This window comes from Podarcis melisellensis (genome assembly GCF_964234715.1).
Source record: "Podarcis melisellensis genome assembly, chromosome: 3".
Lineage (NCBI taxonomy): Eukaryota > Metazoa > Chordata > Lepidosauria > Squamata > Lacertidae > Podarcis > Podarcis melisellensis.
Window position 1 is genome coordinate 113,959,540 of NC_138530.1, and position 12,772 is coordinate 113,972,311.

General features: G+C 46.9%; 1 protein-coding gene and 1 long non-coding RNA gene across 5 annotated transcripts in view; both read right to left on the minus strand.

Annotated features, from left to right (window-relative positions):
- LOC309367387 overlaps positions 1-7,924 on the minus strand; it is a 45,348-nt gene extending 37,424 nt beyond the window's left edge. The window contains exon 1 of the long non-coding RNA XR_014167118.1: positions 7,810-7,924. This is a non-coding gene — a long non-coding RNA (uncharacterized lncRNA). The remainder of the gene's footprint in view (positions 1-7,809) is intronic.
- Positions 7,925-10,593: 2,669 nt separating this feature from the next.
- The window catches only part of MEIS1 (Meis homeobox 1), a 160,950-nt gene continuing 158,771 nt past the window's right edge, over positions 10,594-12,772 (minus strand). For 2 of the 4 annotated variants that reach the window (XM_081906387.1, XM_081906385.1), the window contains one exon: positions 10,594-12,134. In XM_081906387.1, coding sequence (XP_081762513.1) covers positions 11,851-12,134 — 284 coding nt within the window. In that variant the 3' untranslated portion in view covers positions 10,594-11,850. The remainder of the gene's footprint in view (positions 12,135-12,772) is intronic. The other 2 variants (XM_081906388.1, XM_081906386.1) reach the window with 1 other exon arrangement.

Genomic DNA, 12,772 nt, shown 5'->3' on the forward strand with positions numbered 1-12,772 from the left:
TCCGGCTTTCGGCTCCTCAACGCCACTGACAACCTGCAGGAGGACACTGGCTCGTATCGAAATCGCCTTTGGGGGAAGAAGAAAGGGGGGATATTCAGTGGCTGCAGGCCGGCTGGCCCCCTGGTCCTAACCACACCGTTTTATCCCGAGCCGTCGGGATTGGGCCGATGGACGTGCCAAGCACGTCGGGTGCGGCGCGGTTCTTGAAGCCAGCGCGCGCACCACGGACGGGCACCCCGGACGCCCCCTCCCCAACAGCCCCCCACCATCTTAGCCAATAAGCAGAGAGATGTAGTTCAGCAGCACCTGGAGGGCGCCAGGTTGGCTCTCCCTGGCGCGCGCGCGCGCGCAATCCTAACCCCCCAAGGACAGCTCCATTGCAAGAGCGAGCCACGGCCGCCTTTCGCAGCAATATACCGCCGCCCACCCTCTGCTTCAAGAGCCCTTAGATCCCCTTTGCTTGCCTGAGATGTTTCCCCGACGAGCGGTACGCTTAGCGCGTGCTGCCCGCCTCTCTGCTGACCCGAAGACACGAGTCGTGGGAACGGGAAGCAACGTTCGCCTGCCAGGGTGGCAGATAAGACGGCGCGGGGAGCCGGGGATTAGCAGGGCGAGTCTCCCCACCTCTCCCCCCCGCCGTACCCCCACTTCCTTCCCTAAAAGAAATCTGCCAGCGAACTCCTTCCACCCCCGATCTTGCCCCTTGCGGGGTTCGCCCCTGCTCGTCCTGCCCCCAATACAAATATATACCGTATATTTATATATTTTTAAACCCTTCTATTAACACTTCGTTGAACAGCTTAAGGGATGAAGGGTTGGCAGTTGCCTACAGAAGGTTTCAGTTCGCTTTCCGTAGGAGGGAGCGAGCGGGGTCGATGGGGGGTCGCCCAGCTCCCCAACTTTGCTTCCAAGGGCAAAAGACGCCGCGAGGATTGGGGCGCCGCAGCCGCAGCGGCTCCGGGTTCTGGGGAGCCTCCGGGCCGCGCAAAAAGGAAGACCCGGGAAAGTCAGTAAACACAAGGCGGGGGGAGGTGGGGTCTCCTGTCTTTTGTCTTCGTTTGCTGGTCTGTCAGCGACTCCCCCCACCCCAGTTTGGCTCGGGCTTGGCGAGGTTTGCAGCCAAAACAAGGCAGGAAAACGCCGCGGCCGGCCCGCTCCTGAACTTCTCACCTTGAAAATCAGAACCAAAACAAAACACGCGAAAGAGGAGCATTTAGTGACAATCGCTTCGGTTTCTTTTAACCCTCTTTTACAAGGGCCTTTAATTGTATTTTATAAGGATGAGGAGACCACACAAACAAAGATACAAACACACACACACACACACACTACACATTCCAAACTAACAGGAGCCTAACAATCAGAACGAGGGGCAGAAAAATTTAGCGTTTGGGAGGCGGCGGCGGGGAATTATTTATACCTTTGACATTTAAAAGAGCATAATTAATTTGTCCTGTTTGCCTTAACATTGTTGGGGAAGGCTTCCTAGACAGCAAAAAAAAAAGATTGGGGGGGGGGTTTAGAAAAAGGCACCGAGAGCTGGGAGGCCGGCGCTGGTCTCTCCCCCACCCCTTTCAGATCTGTAATCAATCACTGGAGGCAGGGATATTGTAAAGATTCGATAGATTAAAATGCAAATGAAAGGTAGAATAAGAAACATTAACATGGCAATCAAAGATTTAATAATCGTAAATCAGGGAGGGCTTTTTTGTTGGTGTTGCAGCTGCACTTTATTTATTTATTTTAACTTTAATTATGTTCGTTCTATAAATAAATAATTTCTGAACCGAGACTTAAAAAATAATAATCAGGATTTTTAACCATGAACTCCGGTACTCAATCTCTTTCCTTTAAAAACCGTTCAAAGGTTTTGTTTGTTTCATTAATGGGGGGAAAGAGAGAATAAATCTTCTAAGATGGTATTCAACATTCCCAACCTAAAATTCTGATCCAAATAAAAACTGTCGTTTCAAAATTCAAGATATTTATCTGCCTACATCGTTGTAGCACTGGTCAAAAGTGGGTGGAGAGAGGGGCGGAACAAGAAATATATTTTAAAAGATGCAAGAGGAAAGAGATCCTCGCAATAAAGACTTTAACATCCAGATTGTTTTATTAGCCGATATTGCCATTTTAAAACCGAGCAGAAACGCTCAACTGTAAAGCTGTGATCTATCTAAGCAGGAGGGAAACCTGCCAGCCAGTAATTTCTCCTCCAGAACTTTTTCGGACCTCCCTTCTCCAAAATGAAACAGCAACAATATTAACTAGGAAATGTTTTCTGCTGGCAATTTCGCAGTGCAGAAAGGTCTCAGATCGGTGCCTTTAGCCCCCACCCCACACGCGCCGCGTGTTTTCGTGGTGCTGTCGTCTTACATGCAGATTCCGGATACATCTACCTGAAGTCTGGCCCCATCAATCGAGTGCTCCTCCTTTTTCATTTAAAGGGCGTTTAAGTTCGGGTGGTGGCAGTTCAATTGACTTTCAATGGGAACAGACAGTATAAATACACCCTCAGGAGACTGAAAATACTCTCTGAGTTGGATTCTAGAGAGGGGCTTTTTCATGCCTCACACCCCGATCTTAAATACAGTCACAAGCAGGATTCACTGCCATGAAATTGCGCTCAGATTTCATAACATTTACTCGGGACTTCAATCCCGCAAAAGTTAACTGGATTTGTTGCTCAGAAAATAGGTGTGCTGCGATTGTTATACAGTACTCGAGGATGAGTACCGAAACCCGTCTAACATCGTGTGTTCTATTCCGTATTGCGTTTATTTTAAAAGTCCTGCTTCGCGCCGTTGGGTCATCTCCTGCAGGGACGGGACTTGGAGATTTTTATTTTTTTAAGTGGAGTAAACAAGGGAGGGGCAAAGTGGAAATCCTTTGCCTAAATTTGGCATTTCCAGCAGCATCACCTCCTTCTTATTTTCGCCTTGAAAGATGGGGTGAGAGATGTCTGGTTAACAATTCCCACTTATCCAAATTATGTATATATAGAAATATATTAAAGGGAAGATGACGAATTTCGAAAATTGCTGCCTTGAACAAGGCATAATCCTCTGGATGAAATATCCAAGCGGTTATTTCATCCAGAGGATTAATATGCCACATTTCCCCCCTAGTCCGTGGCTAAACAAATAATCTTCGCAGTGTCTAGATATTTTGGTAACAATACAGCAGGAGGGTCGGAGAATCGCACAATGACCGGGTTTTTAGTTTGTTTTTCCTTTTCTTATTTTTAGCTTCAGTTGAAATCAGTGGGACATACCACCTAATAGGCGAACTTACTCGAATCCGAGTACAAGACACACACACAGTGAGAGACACACGCCGCCCATTGCCTCTTCTCCCCTCCTCTTCTGTGCAACACGCTGCCTCGATTTGCCCCGTGGCTCGTGTCAGCTCCACGCCACGGTGCCACCCAGTTCCCGAGTCAGGGACAAGGTGTGGACTAATTTCATTTTCTTGACTGGTCAGGTAACCAACCCGTTGGCTGCCAGCAACCTAAGGCGACGCGATCCTAAGGGAGAATCTGGAGGCGATCACGCTAAATCTGCAGCGCGCATTAACGACACGGAGGGCGCGGGTGGGAGGAAAGCGGAGCTTTAAAGGAAGGCTTTAAAGTGCTGCGGGCTGCTAAGTGCTTCCAGATATAGCCTTTGTCAATTTCCCTGTAGAGCTCCATTCATCAAAGGAGAGGGTAGTTGCGGGGAGGAATCGCCGGGTACTTATTCTCAACTTTTCCTGCGCCCACTTTGGGCAGCGCGCATCACGAGCCTCCCCCCTTCTCCCCCATCAAGGACTTGCTCCTTGTCTCGTTGAAACGCAGCAAGGCAGATCCTTGATTTTGCATTTCACCAAAAGGTTACGCAAACCTCTTAACAAGAAAGGAGAAGGAAATCGTGGCGGTGAGGTCCCTGCAGAATCAGGTAGCGCGCGCCAGATCGCCTGTGCAGCGCTAAAGTTCTCTATCTGTGTGTGTTGTGTGTTGTGTGTGCGCGCGCGTATCTCCTGACCCCACAATGCACAGCTCGGTTTCATTGATCATCTCACTCCCCCCCCCATCTCACCCCTCCCCTTTATGAGATAATGCAATTACAAACATCAATAAGAAGCTGCAAGGGGAATCATTATGCGGTGACAGTGATAAATGACGCTGCAGAAATAGCAGGCTTTTTTTTCCTAACAGTCCGGGAGCCCAGGGGCTTTGGGGGCCTGAACACAGTCACCAAGGAAACAGATGACATCCAAAATGGCACCAAAGAAAAAAAGAAAACAAAAAAGAGCAGTCCTTTCTTTTGCCTTTCACTCTCCTTCTCCCGCTCCAGACCCCCACCCACCCACCCCCAATGGATCCAAAGAGTTAGTTTTGGCTTTAGAAACAGCTGCCACACAGGCATTTAGTTATTTCACACATTAAAGCCCTGGAAGATTTCCTCTGTCCACTACATAAAATACAAAGCTGCTGAGACTGCTTAGGAGTTTATTAACTACCTTCTAGCGAGAAGCTGAACAAAAGCAGATCTTGCGTTATCACGATTCTAGGACAAATGGCCCGATTCGGCAAAGTGGGGGGGGGGTCAATCTCCGCCCCTTATAAGACACACACACACACACTTTTTACAGAAGGTCTTAGTGTACTTTGCGTCTTCTAACGGTCTAGTAAGGGCGGCCCTTTTGTGACTTTAAACCTTGAGCCGGGGAGTCCTTTTTACACCTCCAGTAAACACAGCAAAGTCACACAAAGAGGATAGACACACAAAGACTAACGGAATGGTAGCTTTAGAATACAAGATCAAGTGCACACTCTACACATCCACAACCTATTCCTTGGGGCGGGGGATATCAAACACACTTGGGAGATTTTCGCTAGGATCCCCGGGTGGACATTCTTACAAGTCATGGGTTTAGGATCAACGTGGGGAAGGCAACCCAGAGGAACAACAGCCTGCGAAAAACTTTCTAAATTTCTCGGTCTTGATGCCCGCCTAAACATCTACCTAAACTCTCTGGAATAACTGCTTATATTGTTGACTAGTTGTGGTGGGTGCGCTTCGCATGAGAACCGATTGGCAGTGCAATGCGATAGGTCGACTCGGGAGTAAATCCTTTTGCGCTCAGTGGCGCTTACTCCTGGGTGAGTTGCAGCCTTCTTCAGAACAATCACTCAGCAGCGCATTGTAACTGGAAAGGTTCCCTTGCAAACCTTCCCCTTAAGGGTCTATGAGTCTGAACGCTCATGTACGTGCGTGGAAGATGGTGTCTTTGTCAGCCTAAAATTGCTTTTCACTGCTAGCCACACTTGGCACAATTCCAAAATTCATTCACAAGTTGTGGAGCAAGCCTTGCTTGGAATGACCCCTCCCGCGCCAGTCTTTGCACACAGGAGGAGCGACAGATTCACTTTTAAGGCATAGTTTACCTTTTTTTATTTAACAAAAAATGGGGGGGGACCCTCCACACATCGTCCCAAACACACAATCCCCACGACTTTTTAAGGTGCCACTTTTAACTCAAGCGTCCGCCCCCGTTTGCGAAGCACCTTGGAGACAACAGCCGGCAAAAGGCAAGTCGCTCGCCTGGGGAGGTTTGTGACCGGCAGCGGCGAGGAGAAGCCACTGGCTGAGTTTGCTATTCTGGGTCCCTTTCGGGTGCGTTTCGCTCGGCTGGAAAGGCTCCACACGCACCCCCTTACACGGGGATTCCTTCCAACACACACACACGTTGGATGGATTTCGATAAAGTAGGAGAGGATATATGGAACTGATATTATCCCCCCGATCTCACGTGAGGGAGGTTTAGAGCTTAAGCCTGAGAAAGAATAACCTTTGTTGGTTACACACACACACACACACATGCTGCACGGCTTGCAGGAAGGAGGGGATGAGAAGGTAAGGAGATGGCTCTCTTCTTTACACTCTCGCACACACTTTGAAGGATCCGACTGTGATTTTTGGAATTGGAGAAAGAGAGAGGAGGCGTGGGGGGCGGGGGAGAGAGACTCCCCCTCCAAGCACAGAAATGTCCCCAGGTCCCCTCTTCTGGGCTGGATGATGCTGGTCCCACCCTTTCCTTCAGCGCAGATGAACCCGCAGAAAAGAGCTTTGGTCGGAGGAGAGAGAGGCTGGGCAGGGCCTGGCCGCCAGGGCTGCATGAGAGGTGGGCATGAGAGGCCGAAGGAGACAATCGAGAGCAGGCTGGCTTGAACCAGAAAAGAAACAAAGCGGTTATCTTCCGAGTCTAAGGAGGCTGGAAAGTTGAGTGGGTGAGGGGATAACAGCTAATCCCGGCTTGTGATGCCGGATTTTAGGCGGCGAGGGAAGACTCACACGTAGTGCTTCTTTTGCCAGCTGACACGTGTTCCGGGACGAAATCCCACCCCCGCCCCCACGACCAGAAAGAAGCGGAGCAAATCGCCCTTTTCTCGCTTTTCTCCTCTTTTTCCCTTCGCGGGTCGAGCTTGTCTGCAAACAAAGCTGGGCGAGGAAAAGTTTTGCAGGACTTTAAAAAGGAGGGGGGCGGAGAAAAGGGGGGAGACCTCCGTCCAGCAACACACAAACACCAGCATCCTCTCCCCCGCCCCAGGAAACGAATAGCAACAGCAACAAAAATCCCCTCTCCCAAATCCGTGTCGTATCGATCCAACTGCTTTGACTTTCTGGTTTTGTTTTTTTTTTTGCTTTTTGGAATAGACCTGCCCTATGCTATCCAACGCCACTTCACGGTCAGGGAAAAGGCAGGGGAGGAGCGGGGTCGCGCTGGGGAGAAAAGGAGGTCTCTCTGTCCACAACAGCCAAAGGGGGACCGGAGGGGCCATTTGTTGACTTGGGAGGAGCACGGAGACGCTTCCGATTCTGCGGCTGCGAAGCCCTTTGCCCGGCTGGGCTAGTGGTCCCTCCCGCCCCGCTCGGGGGTGCTGCCTCTAGAGGGGGCCTTTCGCCCCACCCTCGCCCACCCCACCGGACTCCGCTCTGCAGGCTCCTGGGAGAAGCCGGGAGTTCAAATGCAGACAACAAGATCTCCATGATTCAGCTTCTCCAAACACACACGCACCCCCTGCCCAGGAAAAGTGACATGGGCAGCAGCAGACTTGGGATGGATCCTGCGGCGGCACTGATAAAAAGAAGGACAAGGTGTATTAAATCAAAACAAAAATAAAACAAAAGTATTGCTTTAATCGCAGTGACCCTAATCTTGGAACAATTGTGTTATCTCTATGGAGAACCTTAGTTGGGGGTTTAAAGGCGGGGGAGGAGAGGAGGAGGAGGGATCATGTCCAAACACGACGGTAAAAGTTCTCCACTACCAGCCGCCCGCACACCCCGCCGATCAAGCGGGATTTCTCGCAATTTCTCAAGTGACACTCGACTCGGTGCAATACGGTACCCTCGCCGCGCACAAAACAGGCAACGAGGAAGCCCCAGCGCGCATGCGGCAGCGTCGGGCAATCTTTGCAGGGGCGGGAAGGGGGGGAGGAGGAGGAGAAAGAGCTGACAAAAAAGCAAGACCGGCGGGGACGCCGGAAAACTTTTGCGTGGAACTTGGGGGGGGGGGAGGAAAAGGCGACGGGATCAGGGGTCTCCCCCTCCAGCCGAGCCCCTCTCTCTGCAAATGCTTCCATGCAGAATGGCCAAGGCGCAGAGCTTGCCCGAGCGGGTCCCCTTCTGCGCTCCAAAGTATTTTCCCTAGCAAGCACAAGTGGGAGCCCAGATTTGGACTTGGGGGGCTGGGGAAGAAGCAGCACGAGGACGGGAGGGAAGGAAAGCGAGGAGGAGGAGGAGGAGGAAGAGGGCGGGCTCCTACCTATCGGGTCGTTTTTCCATATCCCCAAAAGATGGCAGTCGAAGCTGACATTCCTTCTCCTTGGGCTCTGCAGCGGGTGGCAGCGAGAGGGGGAAAGAGCGAGAGAGAGAAAGGAGGAGGAACTGGGGGGGGGGGGAGGAAGAGAGGGAGGAGGAGGAGGACAACTGATCTGTTTTCAAACTAATCCCTCCAGAGATTTTTAAATACAGACAACCGCACTCCGCTCACAGCGCTGCAAAACGGGAGACGTTTAAGCGCGCGCGCTTGGAGAGCTTCCCCTTTTCGCACCGCTCCGCGCGCGCGCTGGGAATCTGCGCAACAGAGCAGCAGACGCGCCAGAAACCAGGACATCTTTGTTCGCTGCGCGCACACCCGCGCGCATCGCTCCACTCCCACAAAACACACGCGCATTTTCCAATACAGACATAAATTAATCTCGCTTTCTTTGTGCTAGACGGCTCTCGGAAAACTTAATTCCCAGCTTCGTTTTTGAAAGGGGGGGAAGACTAAAAGTGGATCAACGGGTTACTTGGGTGCTTTAAGAGGGAGGGAAACCGCCTGTTTCTTTATTTTCTCCTTTACTTAAAGCAGATCCAAGTGCATGAATTGCAGTCTGGTTGCCAAATAATAATAAAAACTTTCCCCCTCCCGCCCCCCAACACACACTCTCTCTCTCCCTCCCTCCTTCTCTTTCTGTGGCTCCTGCCTTTGCTTTGAATGTGGGTAGCTAGGAAACAGCGAGCCGGCTGAGAAGGCGGAATTTCCAACGTGTAAAATGTTCTTAACGGAGCCATTGAGAGTGTGCAATAAGGCGTGAGGGGGAACTAATCTCTCCATTTAAATGTTTGTGGCAATTTTATCTAAATGAATTTTAATGCTAAACGAGGGATAATTCCCTATTTGTAACCCGTTTACTTTCACTTTCCTTTGCCTGTAAAAGCCGTCTAACATCATGCGATGAACAATAACAAAACAAAACAAAAAAACATACTCTCAAGGCATATTATTCATTAATGTGTTATAATTGCAGCTGATTGTCTTGGGAGATAATACAGAGAGGGTTTGGGGTGTGTGTACACACAAACATACCCCAAACCCTCTCAGTATTTTTAATATATATATATATATATATAGATGTCCCCCTTTAATAACGTGAAATGCACAAAAATAAATCATGTCGATGAAAGCAATAAAATCCCCCTTCTCTTGAAAAAGTGGCATATTCGAGTATTTTTCCACTCTTGAAAAGGAGTGGTTTTAAGACTGGTTTTAAGAAAGGATTTAACACTGGCAAAGAGCTTAACAGTTTACGTTTTGGCAATGCATGCATTGTTAATATCGCCTCGTGCTGCAGAAAGAAGAAAACAACAATTTCCTGACCTTACAAAGTTGGAAAGGGGAGCTTCCTCAGACAAGGGGAAGATGAGAAAGGTCATTGGCTGGCAACTCTCCAGAAATCCACCCCCTCTTCTGCCATTGATGCATGTGGCTTGATGGTTAAGTACTGGGGTACCACTATCCTATCAGCTGTGAAGCTGTGTATTATGGTATTATAACCCCAAACAGATGGACAAAATAGAGTACTTAAGTGGAAAGGCTACTATTTAATTGGGTGGGGGAGTCATTAGCTGACAATGAAAACACATGGCTGAAAACTGCACTTCCTTCTAAAGAGGGCAAAATCAATTGAGAGTGTTTAGGACAATAATTCTGTGCCAGGGATGGGTGCAGTGCTGTTGGGCATGTGCAGAGTGCATTCCCTTACCGTTAACAGCGGAAACTATAAGCATAGCTTCCAGACCACAGTGGGGCTGCTTCTAGTCACCCTTCAGGCCTGGCATCTCTTATTTGAGAAATTTGGCACTGATAATATCTCCAATCCCACACCAGTAAAAAGGAGAGAAGCAGAATGCTTCAACAGTAGGTAAACATAGCCTACTAAAGCCACAAAACAATTGGCCCCTCTTAAATCAAAACGTGATTGTTATGGGTGGGTTCACGGGCTGACATCTATCTGAATGGCAGGCATCAGGGCTCTCACCACTGAGCTCTTTTGTTTGTGTTAAGTAGTTAGTGCTATCATCTTTTAAAAGTTATTTTTTAAAATAGTGACTAGGACAAACCTAAAACATTTGTATATTTTTCATGCCCTTAATAAACATTTACAACAGTTGTGATTTTATTTGGAAGAAAATTATAAGGATTTCTAACCTAAACATGCTGTTTGATTCTATTTAACCAGTTGGCTGTCTTGCAGAAAGTACAGCTGTGCTGGAAAATTGGTTAATGACCCAGTCTACAGCCAATCACAGCACAGTTTTTATTTATGAGCATTAGATTTTTTTAAAGTCCACCATCCTTTTACTACAAGTAGTTAATGCACACGTATTCAGATTTAGGAAGGTGTTTGTTTGTTTTTTTTTAAAAAAAACCAGAAACTGTGCCACACCCCTTCAAATGTCACATGTGTGTCATTTTAAAAGATGAAATATTTTAAATTCCACCCAGCCTTATGCGGTCAGTTCTTCCCTTTTTCTTTTTGCCTTGAAATCTTAAAATTTGATAATTCAGTTATCACCCTGAAAATATACAGGGTAAGCTATAAGAAAGTTCACTAGCACAGGGCAATATAAAATAATTTAGTATGGGGGGGAAGTATTAATAAGGTTGTCTGGAACTAAAATTTAATTATTTCAAGAGAGAAATTGACATATTACTATGAAATTGCTAGATTTTTGGAGGGCTGGGGCAGTAAAATAAAATTTTCAAGCAGTTGAGCCAGCGTGACAAAAATAATTTGCTTTTATTTTAGATTCAGATTTCATTACTGCACTCAAACTACTACAACTGGGCTTTGAGTTATTGTACAATCCAAACGGTTTCAATCAGAAACTCTAAGACTCAATGTGCAATGATTATTATTAATAATTAGCTCCTTGGTTTCTTGATAGAAAAAGGCTATCAACAAGCATTTGTTTAACCACAACAAAAGTATAATTAGCTTATCCCACTTAGTAAATCTGTATGCATGCCAACTCATACCAAACTGCTACTTTTACAAAAAAGAAAAAAGAAAAGCAATAATACAGTTCATTTTTCCAGTCCTTTTTGCACAAAATTTATTTACAATGTATACATATATGCTCCATGATGGGACTATGGAAAAATGCACATGACTGATGTTTTGCCCAAAAAATAAAGTCAACATAGTAAAATAACTCTTCAGTTCATGTTCTGAGCGGCATAAAACAGGAAGTGATGTAGGTGGTTGTTGTTGTTGCTGCATGGGGACAGTGATGCTCTGATGTGACAATTAGGTTCAAATACACTTTCTCTTGGTTTCCATGCCTCCTCCAACCAGTCTCCTTAAGACATTGCCTGCAACAGCTGATTAATCATTTTCCAGGACTGCAGTTTTTCCCATCCTTCCCGATTTACATCTGTTCAGGCCAATTCAAATATGGTGAGTAAATGAATTAGACATGCAAATTCACGCCCCAGGCTAGAAAAAAAGGGGGGAGGGAGGGAGGAAGACAGACAGAGAGAGAGAGAGACAGAGAAATACAGAGTGCATGGCTGAAATCCTAGGATAGAAGAAATGTTCTTCTGCCTGACAAAGATACTTTAATGCTCTAAAAATCCTGCAAATATATCTTTTTGCCATTTGCAGGGTAATTGTAAGGCCTTTTTTATGTAAGGAGGCTCTGGAGGAAGTGAAGAGTTATGGAAAGAACACACATAGTGTGGAAAAAAATTCACATTTTTTTTCTTAAAAAATCTATAAGAAACAACGTAATATGGATAACAGAATAATAGCGTTTTACAATATTCCACTCTGTTGCCTTATATAGTTATTTTGCATGTCCCCAGAAGTTGACTTCAGTTGGCGTGTCTTTCCTGCTTTTCAGGGTCCCTATAAAGACAAATATAGGATTGTTCCTTGGTCCAGACTAGATGCCAAGAATGAAACTCCGCTAAGTCATTGAAGAACGACAGTATTTCAAATTTGCCATTATTGAAGATAAAGTATATTCCCTTAAGCTACTGAGCATGAATGTCCATCACTTGTCCACTCATTGCTGGGTCTCCTGTGTTGAGCATGGTGGGGCTAGTTGCTGGCATCTGCATTCCAGGGTGGGGTGGTCCTCCATGCATCATCATTGCTGGGTGGTGTGGGTGTCCAGGAATGTAGGTATGCATGGGGGGCCCATGACGCAGCTGAGCTGGATGTGGGGGCATCTGGGGTGGTGTATAGCTTGGCTGTCCCATATTCATGCCCATTGGACCACCCCTAGACACATAATCCCCTGGCATACTTTGCAGTCCTGTGGAGGAAGAGAGACACTTGTAAATATCAAATCCCCTTTATCTAAAGGCAATAACACTGCCTTCTCAAGTCACGGCTTCGTTCGAGGAGTAATATTACGGCACACGAAGGCCCTGGGAATAGGCAGACAAACATTTGGTAGGCAATAACAGAAACATTTGTTTGCAGATGGGAACAATGAACATGCTTGTGAGTTTGCTTATTTTTTTCTGGAAACATTCGTAAGTCAGAGGTTTAAAGTGTACAAAATACTTATACAGTTTAATGTATGTGTAACTAGGCAGAAGAAACTATGTAGACATGAGATGATACGTATATTTCTCCCCGAGAACAGCACTGCAAGAACTTGAATACTAGTGGCTTCATTGTACTTAAAATGGCTTGTCTGGTTCTCGTATATGAACTAGAGAGAATGCTTGACATCAACTGCCTCCTGTGTCCTTAGTTGAGTCCCTTAGTTGAGTCCCTTCTCTCCCCTGCTTTTCAGAAATGTGTTCTCTTGTGCATGAGGTGTGATAAAACTGTGTACATTGCAAGAAAGAGTAGCATTGCATTAGATAATAATGTGTTCTGAAAAGGAAATATGGGTCAGTTAGCTTCAAAAATCATTAACAGTTTCCTCTTTATTTAGACAAC